A 19,383-nucleotide genomic window follows, 5' to 3' on the forward strand; every position below is an offset into this window, starting at 1 on the left:
TTAGCTTAAGTATTTTTTTAATTTAATGGTTTTAATTAATCAAAACATGAATATGTATTTATGTGTATTCATTGTGTTTTTTTTTGTGTGCTGCATCAGATCCAGAGTTACATTTATTTTGTTCTCCTTTACACTTGTGTACTGGAAGTGATATTAAACAATCTTGAATCTTGATTTTTTTTAACCTTAATCATCAGTCATGTAGGAAATAGAGAAAAAGGTTTCATGTCAGCATAAGTTGACAGATCTTTATTAGATAAGGGCATCAAAGAAGTGGATGAACTGAGGATAAAAGAAGTTTGATAAATCTTCATCGAAAATTTGATTGAACAGTGCATCTGGTTTAAGAGACTGAATAGTCAATAGATATTTTTATGTTCCAATAATAACTGTCTCACCTGGGGCCATACAGCTCATCCGCTGTAAAGACGATCTCTGCCCTTCATGTTTCATTTATCTTTTCTTTCCTAACCTCCTGAGACTTGCTGCTTCCTTTTCTCACTGGATCAATAAAACCTCTCTGGATGTGTCTGGCACAAAAGGACTGGGGAGTGTTGGTGCATCTTAGGCTTGGCTTCCTTCAATTACTGCTCTAGTTTTAAACTTCTGCCGTCAATTCATTCCTTCCTCACCCCCAAGATCAGCAGACAGTTTGCTTCACACTTCATGAATAACTATGAAACATACAGTTGAAGTCAGAAGTTTACATGCACCTTAGCCAAGTACATTTAAACTCAGTTTTTCACAATTCCTGACTTTTAATCTTAGAAAACATTCTCTGTCTTAGGTCAGTTAGGATCACTACTTTATTTGAAGAATGAAATGTCAGAATAATAGTAGAGAGAATGATTTATTTCAGCTTTTATTTCTTTCATCCTTTTCCCAGTGGGTCAGAAGCTTACATACACTTTGTTAGTATTTGATAGCATTGCCTTTAAATTGTTTAACTTGGGTCAAACGTTTTGCTAGCTTCCACTGCTTCTCACAGTAAGTTGCTGGAATTTTGTTCCGTTCCTCCAGACAAAACTGGTGTAACTGAGTCAGGTTCGTAGGCCTCCTTGCTCGCACACGCTTTTTCAGTTCTGCCCACAAATTTTCAATTGGATTGAGGTCATAAAATTATGTCAATTCTGGTTCATCCTTGAGAGCAATTTCCAAACGCCTGAAGGTACCTCATTCATCTGTACAAACAATAGTACACAAGTATAAACACCATGGGACCACACAGCCGTCATACCGCTCAGGAAGGAGACACATTCTGTCTCCTAGAGATGAATGTACTTTGGTATGAAAAATGCAAATCAATCCCAGAACAACAGCAAAGGACCTTGTGAAGATGCTGGAGGAAACAAGTAGACAAGTATCTATATCCACAGTAAAACGAGTCCTATATCGACATAACCTGAAAGGCTGCCCAGCAAGGAAGAAGCAACTGCTCCAAAACCGCCATAAAAAAGCCAGACTACAGTTTGCAAGTGCACATGGGGATAAAGATCTTACTTTTTGAAAAAACATCCTCTGGTCTGATGAAACAAAAATTGAACTGTTTGGCCATAATGACCATCATTATGTTTGGAGGAAAAAGGGTGAGGCTTGCAAGCCGTAGAACACCATCCCAACCCTGAAGCATGGGGGTGGCAGCATCATGTTGTGGGGGTGCTTTGCTGCAGGAGGGACTGGTGCACTTCACAAAATAGATGGCATCAGGAGGAAGGAAAATTATGTGGATATATTGAAGCAACATCTCAAGACTTTAGCCAGTAAGTTAAAGCTCAGTCGCAAATGGGTCTTCCAAATAGACAATGACCCCAAGCATGCCTTCAAAGTTGTGGCAAAATTGCTTGAGGACAAAAAGTCAAGGTATTGGAGTGGCCATCACAAAGCCCTGACTTCAATCCGATAGAAAATTTGTGGGCAGAACTGAAAAAGCATGTGCAAGCAAGGAGGCCTACAAACCTGACTCAGTTACACCAGTTCTGTCTGGAGGAATGGAACAAATTTCCAGTAACTTACAGTGAGAAGCTTGTGGAAGGCTAACCAAAACGTTTGACCCAAGTTGAGCAATTTAAAGGCAATGTTACCAAATACTAATAAAGTGTATGTAGACTTCTGACCCACTGGGAAAGGGATGAAAGAAATAAAAGCTGAAATAAATCATTCTTTCTACCATTATTCTGACATTTCACATTCTTCAAATAAAGTAGTGATCCTAACTGACCTAAGACAAGGAATGTTTTCTAGGATTAAATGTCAGGAATTGTGAAAGACTGAGTTTATATGTATTTGGCTAAGGTGTCTGTAAACTTCTGAATTCAACTGTAGAATACGTTCAGATCTGAAGACAATACATCTATCAACCTGCTCATTAGAACACTGCTACTGAGAATAATCTGTGTTATCTGACTTACAATTCTGGTTCCTGACAATGACACAATATTCATTTTATCTCTTCAGAGAAAATCATATTAAAATATAAATACATGCTGGCAATTTTTTTTCTTTTTCTTTTCATAGACTTATTATTTGACATCGATACAAATAATACTTGTAGTAACCATTCATAAAATGATTCTCTTGATTAATCATTGTAATATTCAGTCTAAACTTTAACATTAAAAAAAATCACCAGTATTGAGGAAAGTTCATTCCAATTTTACATACATAATATTGCACTCTAAAGAATTAAGCATATATTCTTTCCAACTAAAAGACTTTGTAATATCCATTTTCCCTTAAGCAAATTAATGTCATTAACTTACTCCTACAGTTTACATTTAAATTTTGTCAAGTGTCTAATTCCTTTATTCTCTCTTGTTCTGTTTTCCTTCTAAAGTAACATTAACATTGTATTATTTAGAATAACATTCTAGAAACGGCATCATAAAAAGCACTAGTCTTCCTACAAATTGAAGTATTATTTCACACTTGTAACTACTGTAAAGCTAGATTTGTAAACAAGTTTTTCTTTGGCCAGCACTCAAATTACTTATTTCACAATTTTTATTCAAACAATTTAAATTCAATAAAATGATGGTAATCTAATACATGTTATGTGTAATAATTTGCTTGTCACAAATCCATTGAACTGGTCCAAGTTATTCTGAATCCAGATGGTTTGGCCACAGTTTCAGCATGGAATTTCACAAACACATGTGATGCAGAAATAAAAGGATCAATGTTTCTTCCCTGTAAGAAAATTATGAATAAAGACAGCATGAGTATGAATGCACTCTGTGATCTTACTGATCAGATACTACACAATGAACAAACAAAAAGTAAGTAAGTGCCAATCTCATCCAATCTCATGATATTCACAGTCCAGCTTTGAACAAGAAATCCATTAAGCTAATTTACTCAAACATAAATGATTCTTATAAGTTTGGACTTACTTCCACAGATATACTGTATCAAACATTTTGTTTTATATTTTAACATCAGTCATTCAAGGCCGCTAATGTTGATAACATCTGTGGAAAACATGTGAGGTAACAACTGGATAAACTAATCAAATTTTCCAGATCTGACAACATTATCTGCACTGAAAGAAATGCTGCACTGACAGTAAAGCTCTATAGAAAGGCAACTGTTTGCTTACATGAGAAAACTGATACCATACAATATGAACTAGAAATTAGTTTGCACAGTGCAGTGATTTGACTACTATATTACGGAATTTAATCCAAAAGCTAGTCGCTGTATGCAGTTGGATCCTTTGGTTGGTATGTGGAAGAACACTTCCACACATTCACAGTGATATGTCCAATACATATCTTGAAGTCACTTGAAAAAAGAAATCAAGACCTCCAAACTCAGCATGTCATTCTCATTTGGGTTCTGAGGCTGATGGTTGAAAGATCTAGATACTTTTTTAAAATTCCAGCACTATCACCTACTTATCATTTGCCCATAGATGTGAACCCCTCCTTTGTCTCTCAGTTTAGATAAGTGTATGCTCTGTTTTACAGGGGAGGACAGATGGGACACTCAGAATTGTTTTTAATGCTTCCTTTGAGCCTCAGGTTATTCTTGTGTTAACTACAGGGAACTACTGTCTGCTGGCAATGTACTAGCAGGGAGGTACTAACAGTAATTTTCTCACAGTGCCATTAGGGGTCCTGATAGTATTGCCAACCCACAAATGCTTCTACCTCCCCTCTTTACTGCCTCCCCCCATGTACGAACAGAATATGCCTGATACCTCCACAGCTAATCTTGTGTCCAACTTGATGTTGCCCTTCCCTTAATATGACTGGTCACCCACAGGTAAATATCTCATCCTGTCTAGCCACAGTAGCAGAGACCTCCTCTAAGATGCCGTCTGTGGAGTTGACATGTTCTCCCTGTGTCTGCATGGGTTTTCTCTGGTTTCTTCCCACATCCCAAATTCTGGTTAGTACCTCATTCACTAAAGTGTAGGACAATGAGGGGAGATTTGTCAGAGGTATACAGAAGTATGAGGGGTATAGATAGGGTAAATGCAAGTTGGGTGAGACTAAAACAGGAGGTCCTGGGCTAAATATGAAAGATGAATTGTTTAAAAGGATCAGGAGGGGAGCATCTTCATGCAGGGTAATGAAAGTGTGGATCGAGCTGCCGGTGGAGGTGGTGAATTTAGGTTTGATTTCAACATTTAATAGACACTTGGATGGGTACATAAATGGGAGGGTTACGGAAGGTGCAGGTCGATGGGACTCAGCAGATTAATAGTTTAGCATGGACTAGATGAGCTGAAGGGCCTGTTTCTGTGCTGTAGTGTTCTGTGACTCCATCCCAAAAAGTGTGTAGTTTAGTGGCTTAATTAGTCATTGTAAATTGGTCCTATTGTGTCGCTGAGCAGTTGAAACTGAGAGGAGTCGCCAGGTATGTGTGGAGAATAAAATGGGATCATCAGATTGGTATAAGTGAATACTGATTGTTTGTGTGGACCTGGTGGACCAATTAGCCTGCTTCATGCTAAATAGCTATGACTCTTACTTCGTTCACCATTTTTGCTGAACTCGGACTCCAATGTTCCACAGCCTGCATGGTTTCCTCAACATAATGGAGGAAAGGACTTTGTGCACTTTTCAATATGTAATCTTGATTCTATCATACATAATGCCTTGGCAGTTGTGTACAGCAGATGTAGCTTCTTGAAGGCCTTACGTAAAAGGTACAAGCATCCTCTGTACTGAATTGCTTTAATGAGGATTGAAGAATTATAGACCCAAAAGTTATTGAGGAATTTAATGTAGAAATGACCCTCAAGATACTTAAAGAGAATTGTTAATCAAAATTTGACCCTCCATCTACTCCATTGGAAAATAGAGCTGGACGAAAAGTCTGGCGAAGGAGATAATCTGTAGAATGTTTTAAGGAAGAAATTACAGGTAAGGAAGCAAAAGGGAAAGAATTCCAGAAGTTAGCTGAAGGGTCAATTGCCAACAGAGAGATCTGAATGATCAGGAAGGAAGAACTGGAGGAACACAAGTTTTCTTTGATCTCTTCTAGATTACAGAAAATAGAGTGCTATTCAGATAGATTTGAAAATGAGAATGTGAATTTTAAAATCCAAGAGCATGTGGATTAAAGGAGCAAGTTAGGGCACTGGCAGTAGAGTAAGGTGAAATGAGGGGGGCACGTCAGATGTGACTTGCAACAATTAAGATGTAGCAAGGACATGTTTGAAGATTTCAGCGGCAGATGACTTGAGGCAAGGTGGAGTCAGATGAAGGATATTCAGTCCAAATGTTGGAACTGTAGGCTATGCTAATCTTGGTGGCACATAGAAAACTAGGGTTGAATGAACTGTCTGGTTCAATTTTAGTCCTGCTGAAGGGTCTTGGCCTGAAACGTCGACTGTAGTTTTTTTACAAAGATGCTGCCTGGCTTGCTGAGTTCCTCCAGCATTTTGTGTATGTTGCTTGGTTCAATTTTAGACTGTGTTAGAGTGCCATGTCACAGGTTATTAACTCACTTTATAAATTATTCTTCAAACAAGTTTGCTTATTTTAATGCAATTCTCAAATTGTTTATAGTAAGTTAACTGATGTTTATGAAAGTACAACCAATACTAATATAATAGCATGATTCAAATAAGTCCCCAGGAGATGTCCTCACTGACCCAAAGTGCTGTCAACAGTGACTAAACACATTATGAAAGAGTTTCTTTGAATAGTTGCACCAACTCTGACAATGAATAGAAATGTATCACACTGTGACACTGTTTACAGGGGATCAGCACCAGAAAACAATCGGTACCTCCTTAACTAATCAGATTGCAGAATATTTGCAATGGCATGCTATACAGTATCAGAATGGAAATCTGTAACCAGGAATAGTTAATGAATTTAAAAATCATGCCCAGAAAGTAAAATAAACTGTGAAAGAAATACAAAAAAATAAAAGATGAAAAGGGATAGAGAGTGAAAAACAAAATATTTTAAATCTCCACCTGGAAGGACTGCTTGGAGCCCAAATGGTAGTGAGGGAGGAAGAGTAGGGACAGGTGTGGGACTTGTTCTGCTTGTTAGGATAAGTGCCAGGATGGAGATCAGTGGACAGTCTCTAAATCAGTGGACACTTCACCTGCAAGTCTGTTGGGGTCATCTACTGTATCCAGTGCTCCCACTGTGGCCTCCTGTATATCACAGAGACCCGCGTAGATTGGGAGACAGCTTCGTCGAGCACCTTCGCTCCGTCCACCACAAAAAGCAGGATATCCCGGTGGCTGCTTCTACTGCTGCGATGAGACCACACTCAGTTTGGAGGAGCAACACCTTATATTCTGTCTTGGTAGCCTCCAACCAATTAATGGCATTAACATCAATTTCCCAAACTTCTGACAATGGCCCCCACCCCTTCACTATTCCCCTATTCCCCTCTTTCACCTTATCTCCTACCTGTCCATCACCTTTCTCTGATGTTCCTTCCCATTCCCTATCTTCCCTGGACTTCTCCCAGTCCTTTATCTCTTTCACCAATCAACTTCTGCCCTCTTTACTTCAGCCTCCCTCTCTCCCAGTTTCAACTATAACCTGTCACCTTGTACTACTTCCTTCCCTCCCTCCATCTTTTTGCTCTAAATTTTTATCTTTTTTTCCAGTCCTGATGAAGGGTCTTGGCCTGAAACATTGACTCTTCACTCTTTTCCATAGATGTTACCTGACCTGCTGAGTTCCTCCAGCAATTTGTGTATACTGACTTTGGCCTACTTTATCATGTGCCTCCAAGTACCTTGAATCCTTATCCTTAATGATGGACTCCAACATCCTCCTAATCAATAAGTCAGGCTAACCGGCCTATAATTTCCTTTCTTCTGCCTCCCTCCCTTCTTAAAGAGTGGAATGGCATTTACAATTTTCCAGTCCACCCGAACCATTCTAGAATCCAGTGATACTTGAAAGATCATTACTAATGCTTCCAACAATCTCTTCAGCCACCTCTTTCAGAAACCTGTGGCGTAGTCCATCTAGTCCATCTGACATCTACCTTCAGACCTCCTCCTTAGTAATAGCAATTACACTCGCTTCTGCCTCCTGACACTCTTGAATTTCCAGCATTTTCCATAATGAAATCTGCCACAAAATACTTAAGTTCATCCACCATTTCTTTGTCCCTATTACTACCGCTCCAGCATCATTTTCCAGCAGTCCAATGTCCACTCTCACCTCTCTTTTACTCTTTATGTATCTAATAAAACTTTTGATATCCTCTTTGATATTACTGCCTAGCTTATCTTCATATTTTATCTTTTATCGCCTTTTTTAAATTGCTTGCTGTAGGTTTTCAAAACCTTCCCTACCCTCTAGCTCCCAACTAATTGTTACTACATTATATATGCCCTCTCTTCCTTTTATGCTGTCTTTAACTTCCCTTGTCAGACACGGTTGCTTCATCCTCTCTTTCGAATACTTCTGTATATTTGGGATGTATCTATCCTGCGCCTTCAGAATTGCTCCCAGAAACTCTAGCCATTGCTGTTCTGTCATCATCCCTGCTAGTGTCCTCTTCCAACCAACTTTGGCCAGTTCCTCTCTGATGCCTCTATAATTCCTTTAACTCCACTGTAATAATAATACATTGTAGCGGTGTGCTGCTACACACAGCGCTAGAATAACCACACGGAGTTGGTGAGTTAGAGTTGTGATGAAAGAGATTTATTCAAACTTCGTGGCCTGCTTTAAAGCCTTCCCATTCCCGCCCTCCCTGGGCGGGATTGCTGTGGGGAATGCATATTCCCAGACCCTTTCTGCGCGCGGGATTTTCCCCCTGCTGGTGAAGATGGCCTGGCACCCTTTTTGGGGCCGGCCCTCTGCCTGCGCGCGCTGTTGTGAGCCGGTTCGCGGGTGCCAGAAAGTGGGTCGCCACATAACCACCCCCCCCCCCAGAACCGGCGATACCTCCCCCAATGTCCACAGTCTGGATCGGCCTCTGTTTGGGAGGTCTGCCCCTGCGCTGCGGTGCCTGAGCCTGGACCGGCTGCGCCAAGTCCACATGGGCCGGTTTGAGTCGGTCCACTGTGAAAACCTCCTCTCTCCCCCCAATGTCCAGCACGAACGTGGATATTGTTCCTGATCAACTTAAACGGCCCCTCATAGGGCCGCTGTAGCGGTGCCCGGTGTCTGGCCCGTCGTACAAAAAGAAACTTACAGTTCTGCAGGTCTTTGGGTACGCAGGTCGGGCTCTGTCCGTGCTGTGAAGTGGGGATGGGGGCCAGGTTACCGAGCCTCTCCCGTAGTCTGTCCAGGACTGCTGTGGGTTCTTCCTCTTGCCCCCTTGGGGCTGGTATGAACTCTCCTGGGACGACCAGGGGTGCGCCATACACCAACTCGGCCGATGAGGTGTGCAGATCCTCTTTGGGCGCCATGCGGATTCCGAGCAGGACCCAGGGAAGCTCATTCACCCAGTTAGGGCCCTCCAGGCGGGCCATAAGAGCTGATTTCAGGTGACGGTGGAAGCACTCCACTAATCTGTTCGACTGTGGGTGGTAGGCAGTTGTGTGGTGTAGCTGAGATCCTAAAAGGTTGGCAGTAGCCGACCACAGGCTGGAGGTGAACTGGGTGCCCCTGTCGGAGGTAATGTGGGCCGGTACCCCGAAGCAGGCTACCCAGGTTGCGATCAGTGCTCGGGCGCAGTACTCAGAGGTGGTGTCGGTGAGCGGGACTGCCTCTGGCCATTTGGTGAACCGGTCTATCATATTTAGGAGGTACCGCGCTCCTCGTGACACTGGCAGGGGCCCCACGATATCCACGTGGATGTGATCGAACCTCCGGTGGGTGGGTTCGAACCGCTGCGGTGGAGCCTTGGTGTGCCGCTGCACTTTGGCCGTTTGGCACTGCATGCATGTTTTGGCCCATTCACTGACCTGTTTACGCAGTCCATGCCACACGAACCTGTTGGAGACCAGCCGGACGGTTGTCCTGATGGAGGGGTGCGCTAAGTTGTGAATGGACTCGAAAACCTGCCGGCGCCAGGCTGCTGGGACGACGGGACGGGGTTGGCCGGTAGCTATGTCACATAGTAGGGTCCTCTCACCTGGGCCTACGGGGAGGTCTTGGAGCTGCAAACCGGAGACTGCAGTCCTGTAACTGGGGATCTCAGCGTCTGCCTGCTGTGCCTCTGCCAGAGCTGCATAGTCCACCCCCTGGGACAGGGCCTGTATGGTAGGTCTGGATAGTGCGTCCGCCATGACGTTGTCCATTCCAGAGACATGCCGGATGTCCGTCGTGTACTCGGAGATGTAGGACAGATGTCGCTGCTGGCGGGACGACCAGGGGTCGGACACCTTCATGAACGCAAAGGTAAGCGGTTTGTGGTCTGTGAACGCGGTGAAGGGCCTACCTTCTAAGAAGTACCTGAAATGCCGGATTGCCAGGCATAGTGCCAATAGCTCCCGGTCGAAAGCACTGTATTTGAGTTCAGGTGGTCATAGGTGTTTGCTGAAGAATGCCAGGGGTTGCCAGTGACCCTCGATGAGTTGTTCCAGCACTCCACCGACTGCTGTGTTGGATGCGTCCACCGTGAGGGCAGTAGGAACGTCCGTTCTGGGGGTGCACTAGCATCGCGGCGTTTGCCAAGGCTTCTTTGGTTTTAACGAAAGCGGTTGCGGCCTCTTCGTCCCAGGTAATGTCCTTGCCCTTACCCGACATTAGAGTGAACAGGGGTCACATGGTTCGGGCTGCTGAGGGGTGGAAACGGTGGTAGAAATTCACCATACCCACGAATTCCTGCGGGCCTTTGATTGTGTTGGGTTGGGGGAAGTTGCGGATCGCGTCTACCTTGGCGGGCAGCGGGGTTGCCCCATCTTTAGTAATCCTATGGCCCAGGAAGTCGATGGTGTCGAGTCCGAACTGGCATTTGGCTGGGTTGATTGTAAGGCCGAATTCGCTCAGGCGGGAGTAGAGCTGGCGGAGGTGGGACAGATGCTCCTGCCGACTACTGCTTGCTATGAGGATGTCGTCCAAATAGATGAATGCAAAGTCCAGGTCGCGTCCCACCGCGTCCATTAGCCGCTGGAAAGTCTGTGCGGCATTCTTTAGACAAAACGGCATTCGGAGGAATTCGAAAAGTCCGAACGGGGTGATAAGTGCTGTTTTGGGGATGTCATCCGGATGTACAGGGATTTGATGGTATCCCTGGACGAGGTCTACCTTGGAAAAGATCCTTGCGCCGTGTAGGTTTGCTGCGAAGTCTTGAATGTGCGGCACAGGGTAGCGGTCTGGCGTTGTAGCCTCGTTCAGTCTGCGGTAGTCACCGCATGGTCTCCAGCCCCCCGTTGCCTTGGGCACCATGTGAAGGGGGGAGGCCCATGGGCTTTCGGACCGTCGTATGATCCCCAATTCCTCCATCTTCTTGAACTCCTCCTTCGCCAGTCGGAGCTTGTCCAGGGGAAGCCTTCGAGCACGGGCGTAGAGGGGTGGTTCCTGGGTCGGGATGCGGTGCTGTACTCCGTGTCTGGGCATGGCTGCCGTGAACTGCGGTGTCAGTACTGATGGGAAATCCGCCAGGACCCTGGTGAATTCGTCGTCAGAGAGCGTGATGGAGTCCAGGTGTGGGACTGGCAACTGTGCTTCACCCAGGTAGAACGTTTGAAAAGTCTTGGTGTGGACTAATCGCTTCCCTTGCAGGTCGACCAGCAGGCTGTGGGCTCGTAGAAAATCCGCCCCAGGAGTGGTTGGGCCACGGCGGCCAGTGTGAAGTCCCACATGAACCGGCTGGAGCTGAACTGTAGCCGTACCGTGCGGGTGCCGTAGGTTCGTATTGTGCTGCCATTTGTGGCCCTCAGGGTGGGTCCCGGTTCTCTGTTGCGGGTATCATAACTCATTGGAGGTAAGACGCTGATCTCCGCTCCGGTGTCGACCAAAAAGCGGCGTCCCGACTGCTTGTCCCAGACGTACAGGAGGCTGTCCTGATGGCCAGCCGCCGTAGCCATCAGCGGCGGCTGGCCCTGGCGTTTCCCGTGAATTTGCAGGGTGGTCTGCAGTGGCGGGCCTCTGTGCCCCACCGCTGGTGGTAGAAACACCATTGTTCGTTGGGCTCCTCACTCCCGTCGCCGGGTTTTGTAGGCTCTGCTGCCGGGCCTGGTCTGGTCTGTCGTTGGGTATGCGGCTTGGTGATCTGTGCGATGGACGCCCCTCTCTCTTTCCTGGCATTCCACAGCACATCTGCTCGGGCCACCACCTCCCGGGGGTTGCTGAAATCTGCGTCGGACAGCAGCAGGCATATGTCCTCGGGCAGTTGCTCTAGGAACGCCTGCTCAAACATGAGGCAGGGTTTGTGTCCTTCAGCCAGGGCCAGCATCTCGTTCATTAATGCTGACGGCGGCCTGTCTCCCAAACCATCCAGGTGCATTAAGCGGCGTGCTCGTTCGCGCCGTGAGAGTCCGAAAGTCCTTATGAGCAGGGCTTTGAATGCTGTGTATTTGCCGTCCTCCGGGGGCGACTGTATAAACTCCTCAACTTGTGCAGCTGTCTCCTGGTCGAGGGAGCTCAGCACGTAGTAGTAACGAGTGGACTCCGAGGTTATCTGCCGAATGTGGAATTGAGCTTCTGGTTGTTCGAACCATAAATGGGGTCGCAGCGTCCAGAAGCTTGGCAGTTTTAACAAAACTGCGTGAACAGATGCAGCGCGGTCATCTCTGGTCCAAATATCGTTTGGGCCGTCGGGGTCACCAATTGTAGCGGTGTGCTACACACCGCGCTAGAATAACCACACGGAGTTGGTGAGTTAGAGTTGCGATGAAAGAGACTTATTCAAACTTCGCGGCCTGCTTTAAAGCCTTCCCGTTCCCGCCCTCCCTGGGCGGGATTGCTGAGGGGAATACATATTCCCAGACCCTTTCTGCGCGCCGGATTTTCCCCCTGCTGGTGAAGATGGCCTGGCGCCCTTTTTGGGGTCAGCCCTCTGCCTGCGCGCGCTGTTGTGAGCCGGTTCGTGGGTGCCAGGAATTGGGTCACCACAACATCTGACTTTATCTTCTCCCTCTTAAACTGCAGGGTGAATTTTATATTATTATGATCACTGTCTCCCAAAGGTTCCTTTATCTTAAGCTCTCTAATTAAATCTGATTCAATACACAACATCCAATCTGGAAATGCCTTTCCCCAAGAGGGCTGAACTTCAAGCTTCTCTAAGAAGCTGACTGATAGGAATTTTACGAATTCCCTCCTATTGGGATCCAGCACCAACCTGGTTTTCCCTATCTACTTAAATATTGAAATTCCATCTAGCGCCTTTTCTATCTCCCATTGAAATTTTTTTCCCACATCCTGGCTACTGTTCAGGGGCCTGCATATAACTCCCATCAGGGTCTTTTCACCCTTTCAATTTCTTAACTCTACCCGTAAGATTGACATATCGTAGGTAAAGAGCACAAGTCATGGGAGTAGAATTAGGCCTTTCGGTTCCCTGAGTCTTCTCCATCATTTGATCATGGCTGATTTAGTTTCCCTCTAAATCCTGTTCTCCTGCCTTCTCCCTATGCCTTCTACACTTGCTAATCAATAACCTATCAACTTGCCCGTTAAATATACCTAATGACTTAGCCTCCACAACTGTCTGTGGCAATGAATTCCACAGATTCACTGCCCTCTGCCTAAAGAAATTCCTCCTCATCTCTGTTCTTAAGGGAGTTGCATTATTCTAATACTGTGCCCTCAGTCCTCCCACTCTTGGAAATATCCCATCCACGTCCACTCTATCTTGGCCTTTTAATATTCAGTAGGTTTCAATGTGATCCCTGCTCTATCTTCTGAACTCAAGCAAGTGAAAGCCCAGTATCATCAAATGATCCTCGTATGTTAACCCTTTCATTCCTGGTTGGCAGTGTGTTTTGTGAAGTGCTTTGGGTCCAGCTATACACAACAGCAACAATTTGGCTAAGGGATCTGGTGGGATTACGAGGGTGGTGAAGAATGTTAGGAGGCTTCAGGGCATATGGACAGATCAGGCTTAGTGAGTGGGCAAAACCATGGCTGGGAGAATACATTGTGGAAGATTTTTAATATATACACTTTGGTGAACATCATAGGAAATAGTAATTATTAAGTGCTAACAGACACATCACTGAAAACTTACATCCAGATGCAGCAGGCAATCTGGAAGGCAAATGGTTTAGAGGGCAAATGCCTTTGTAATGAGAGGGTTTGTTTCCCAGAGAAATTTGCAAATATTGTAATTGTATAAAGCCTTGATGAAACCACACTTGGAGTTACGTGTATAGTTTTGATCTTGTCACTTAAGAAAGAGTATGCTTTGGCAGTGAAGGAACACTGTGATGAAGGGTCTCGGCCTGAAACATTGACTGTGCTTCTTCCTATGGATGCTGTCTGGACTGCTACGTTCCACCAGCATTTTGTGTGCGTTGCTTGAATTTCCAGCACCTGCAGATTTCCTCATGTGTACTGTGAGAATTTATTTGACTTTTTCCAGGGAAGGAGTGAGCTAATTTAGTCCTAGTCTACTATCGCCTCTCTGTGTTGGCGCGTGGCCAAGTGGTTAAGGCGTCGGTCTAGTGATCTGAAGGTCACTAGTTCGAGCCTCAGCTGAGGCAGCGTGTTGTGTCCTTGAGCAAGGCACTTAACCACATATTGCTCTGCGGCGACAAGGATGCCAAGCTGTATTGTTGCCAAGTTGTCCTAGTGCCCTTCCCTTGGACAACGTTGGTGGTGTGGAGAGGGGAGACTTGCAGTATGGGCAACTGCCGGTCTTCCATACAACCTTGCCCAGGCCTCCGCCCTGGAAACCAGAGTCCCAGAACTCTGCAGCTTCATCTATTGTATATGTCTCAAAGGCAAATGATTTGGTCAGACTGCTGCATTGAAGATTTTAGAGGAACTGGGAAACTTGGACAGCAACATCCTGATTTTCAGCATTTAATCATGCTCTTTAATAATAGTGAATACTGATGGGGACACTATTATATTTAACACATACCCAGGCCCAGAACTTACTAAGGCAAATATAATGTGGAATAGAACAGAGTTTCTCTTTTGCCGCAAGTTGCAGTCACTTGTTTTACAATTTCCTCAAACTTGATGGTTTTAGCATTTAGTAAGGGGTTATAAGTGTGACTGAAAATAAACTTAATTATAAACAAGAACATTTTCTACATACCAATCCACAGTATGTGCCTGCATGTGGTGAATTGGAATCTGGTCCATCAAACAGCCTTAAGTAATTTTGGACACAGTCACCAGGATCATTAATATTAAAGACTGTGGTTTATTGTTATTACTCGTCCTGTTGGTGCCACAATTGTCCACTCACAGTCTGTATTTATGTCATAGGTGGAAGGATAATTAGGACTATTAAAAGGACCTCTAGGGCCAAGGAGTGTTCCACCACAACCTCTACAGGAGTAAGAACCACAAGTAAAGTGTTAGATGTTTGGAAATTACAATTCACTGACCTCTGCTTTATGTTAACAATAATCTAATAACACAATACATCTGCACAATATGTAACAGTTAAAACATTGCGACATAACAGATCTGTTAAAATTCAACTAAATATAGAACCAGTTATAGAATAATTTATATCACACAAGAGTGTACCATAATTTTGTATGGATCAATTATTCATTGTTATAGAGATAATTATGTCAATCAATTATATAGTGCAAAAAGGATAATGGGGGTATTCTTTTCTCTGGACTGAAAGCCAGTATGAACTAATGAAAATGAAATGGTTGAACAACAGGAGTTAAGTACTCCAATCAGGTCTGATTTCTATATCATTCGCACACACTAATCACAATAGCCTGTAAGGTATGCCATACAACATTGTTTTGCTTCAGCTTTTCTCAGATTGGAGCACGATTAATATGGCTTCCAGTTCAAAATAAAATTCATTTGGACACATTTGGCTGCAAATCACAATAGTACTGATGACATATTTCTCTGCAGTTCCCCATGCAATGAAATCATTCCCCATGTGTGGGGAAAATTAGTCAAAGTGACTCTGAAATGTTTCTCTCATTGAGAACTCAAATAGATTTGAATGGGCTGGATTGTTTGACCCAAGGAGAGGCTATTACCAAAGTAAATAAACCTTTTGAACTTGGCAGCAGCCCACTTGCAGGATTGAAAACCCACACTCCAGAAGTAGCTTCTACCCTAGCCAAGTTGTTCCAATATTTACAACAGTTAAGATAATTGACCAATATTTATGATAGTTAAGATGACTCCGATAAATGGCAACCCTGTGCTTGCAGCTCCAATGGGAATCATCAAATATTCCTGTTTATGACTATTACTGCTGAACGTCACAGTCACAGCCATGGGTACATCAGTAAGCGGCAGCACTTTAAGAAGTTTAAAAAATCTATCCACACTCAATATCAAAGTATCCTAGATGGCAGACTCGAGCTGCAAGTGTAGTTCCCCTTTAAAACAATGGGAGTGGGGATGGCACACTGGTTTACAGGTATAATTGACACATGGAGACTTTAGACCCCCCCCCCACCCCACTCCCAACTATCCTGCTGGCGAATATACGGTCTCCTGGAAACTAAAATTGATTGAAGACTCAGAGCCAGGGGGACATCAGGATCTGCTGTATACTTTGTCTCATGGAAAAAGGCAATCCCCTGCCATTTTTTACGGAGCACTTCAGCCCGATAGCGTCACCATTCTCCACAAAGACAAATCAGTTGAGTATTTTAAAAGTAGAGGGGAGAATATGCTTCATGATTAAATCATTGTGGTGCACAGACATGATTGTCTGTCTCAATCCTGTTCACCCGACCCAAAATATCTGATGATCAATCGTCATCCAGTTTATCTGCCAAGGGAGTTTTCCGTCATCATGCTGGTAGTGTGCACATTTCAGCTCAGGCCTCTGTCAGACAGGCAGGCACTGAAGGAGCTGAGCACCATAATCAGCAAGCACGACACAGCACACCATGATGCTTTCCCTATCATTGTGGAGGTTTTTCAATCAGACCACCTTGAAGAAGTCTCAGAACAACACTACCAACATATCACCTGTGGAGCCAGAGGAGCCAACAGACTTGACCAATCAAGAAAGCTTACTGTGATGTCCCAGGGCCACACTTTGGAAAATCCAATCACCATTGAGTTGGTGGACTGGACAATATTCGGAGATTCATCTTTGAATCTGAATTAATACACACATTTATCACTGACTTTAGCAAGACGTGTGTGGATGTGCCTTCAAGAACGTACTGGACCTACTCAAATCAAAAGCCTCAAAGGAACCAGGAGATTCATAGTTTGCAGAATGGTGGAGCAGACTTGATGAGTCGAATGTCCCAATTCTGCTCCGATGTTTTATGATTGCAGAATGGTGAATTTGCAATTCCTTAGAGAGTGAAATAGTTCAAGCTTGCATGCAGCAAGACCTAGACCTAATTCAGATGTAGGCTGATAAATGGTAAATAACATTAAAACCACAACAGTATCAAGCAATGATCCATATCTTACAACAGACAATCTAACTACTTGCTCTTCATATTAAATGGCCCTGCCATGAAGCATCCCCACCATCAGTATCCTGGAGGTCACATTGATGAATACAGGGCCCTGGTGGAGGACTTTGTCAAATGATGCAAGTTGAATCATCTGCAGCTCAACATCAGTAAAACAAAGGAGATGGTGATGGACTTTAGGAAGACTAAGCCTGCATTGCTGTCTGTTACTACTGATGGTGAGAACGTGAATGTGATGGGGACCTACAAGTACCTGGAGGTGCAGCTGGATGACAGACTTGAGTGAAGCATCAACACAGAGGCCGTGTACAAGAAGGGCCAGAGTGGCCTCTACTTCCCGAGGAGACTGTGGTCCTTTGGAGTATGCAGGTCTCGTCTTCACATGTTCTGCCAGTCTGTTGTCGCCAGTACAGTCTTCTATGCAGGAGTGTGCTGGGGCAATGGCATTAAAATGGGTGATGCCAACAGGCTAAATAGTTTGATTAGAAAGGCTGGCTCTGTTATAGGAATCAAACTGAACACACTGGAGGCTGTGGTAGAACATAGAACCCTATGGATAATCCTGGCAATTCTGGACAATGTTTCTCACCCTCTACATGCAACCTTGGCTGAACAGAGGAGCACTTTCAGTAATGAATTAAGACAACTGCGCCGCTTCAAAGAGTGCTATTTGAGGTCATTCTTACCTTCGGCTTTAGGTCCTATAATGAGTCAACCTATAACGGGAAGTGATGACCTCCTCCTGTTAGACTGTTTGAGGTAACTTACATTTTATTCTTTCTTACTTCTCTTCTAATACCCTGTATATCTGTACACGTGTAATGATACTGTGATACTGTAATTTCCTTTGGGATCAATAAAGTATCTATCTATCTATCTATCCATCTATTGACCATACACACATCTGGATCAATCACATAAGTATTATGGCTGCAAGAGCAGGTCAGAAGCTGGTCTTCCAAGACCTTCTTCATGGAAACATAACCACCTGTAAATTCCTTTCCAAGATAGACACCATTTTTGCTTAGAAACATAGAAAATAGGTGCAGGAGTAGGCCATTCAGCCCTTCAAGCCTGTACCGCCATTCAGTATGATCATGGCTGATCATCCAACTCAGAAATATATCACTGCTTCCTCACCGTTGCCAGGTCCAAGTTGTGCAATTCTCTAGCCTACAATATATTCAGAAATTGAGCTTTGGTGGAAGTTTTCAGTGCAACTGAACAGTAGGATAACACACACAAAATGCTGGAGGAACTCAACAGGTCAGGCAGCATCAATGGAAATGAGTAAATAGTCAATGTTTCAGGCCGACACGCTTCATCAGGACCAAAGAGGAAGGAGGAAGATGTGAGAATAAGAAGGTCGGGGAAGGGGGAGGAGGATAAGGTCAAAGGTGATAGATGAAGCCAGGAGGGTAGGGGAGGTGATAGGTGGAAAAGGTAAAAGGCTGGAGAAGGAATCTGATAGTAGAGAAGAGTGGACAATGGGAAAAAGGTAAGGAGAAAGGGAACTATGTGATAGGCAGGTGAGGAGAAGAGCTAAAAGGTTTGAGTAGGGAACTGAAAAAGAGGGAAGGTGGAGAAATTGACATTCATGCCATCAGGTTGGGGGCTACCCAAACAGAGTATGAGCTGTTTCTCCTTCAGTTTGAGAATGGCTTCATCATGGCAGAAGATGAGGCCATGGACTGCCATGTCAGAACAGGAATGGAGACAGGAATTAAAATGGTAGGCCTCCGGAAAATCCCGCTTTTTGTGCACTGAGCGGAGGTGCCTGACAAAGGAGTCATTCAATTCCTCCATCTCTGCCACATCTGCTCTCTTATGTGAGGCTTTTCATTCCAGAACAAAGGAGGTGTCCTCCTGTTTTCAAAGAAGGAGGCTTCCCTTCCTCCAGCATCAACACTATCCTCAACAGCTTCTCTTCCATTTCACGCACGTCTGTTCTTACCCCATCCTCCCACCACACTACCGGGGATGGGGTTCCTCTTGTCCTCACCTACCACCCCACCAGCCTCCGCGCCCAGCACATCATTCTCCGAAACTTCTGCCACCTCCAACTGGATCCTACCACTAAATGCATCTTTCCCTCCCCACCCCGCCAATTTCTGCTTTCCACAGGGATTGCTCCATACACAACTCCCTTACGCATTCGTCCCTCCCAACTGATCTCCTTCCTGGCACTTATCCTTGTAAACGGAACAAGTGCCACACCTGCCCCTATACCTCTTCCCTCAATACCATTCATGGCCCCAAACAGTCCTTCCAGATGAGGCGACACTTCACCTGTGAGTCTGTTGGGGTCATATACACTACTGTGTTTGGTGCTCCCGGTGTGGCCTCTTGTATACTGGTGAGACCCGACATAGACTGGGAGATCGCTTTGCCAAGCATCCATGCTCTGTCCACCAGAACAAGCAGGATCCCCCAGTGGCCACCAACTTTAAATC

The 19,383-nt window shown here is 44.7% G+C and overlaps 1 protein-coding gene across 1 annotated transcript in view; it reads right to left on the minus strand.

Annotated features, from left to right (window-relative positions):
* Positions 1-3,069: 3,069 nt before the first annotated feature.
* Positions 3,070-19,383, minus strand: part of cubn (cubilin (intrinsic factor-cobalamin receptor)) — a 392,255-nt gene continuing 375,941 nt past the window's right edge. Inside the window, 3 exon segments of the mRNA XM_072254425.1 lie at positions 3,070-3,186; positions 14,596-14,698; positions 14,700-14,829. Of these exon segments, the coding sequence (XP_072110526.1) occupies positions 3,070-3,186; positions 14,596-14,698; positions 14,700-14,829 (350 nt within the window).

This window comes from Mobula birostris, chromosome 3 (assembly GCF_030028105.1).
Source record: "Mobula birostris isolate sMobBir1 chromosome 3, sMobBir1.hap1, whole genome shotgun sequence".
NCBI lineage: Eukaryota > Metazoa > Chordata > Chondrichthyes > Myliobatiformes > Myliobatidae > Mobula > Mobula birostris.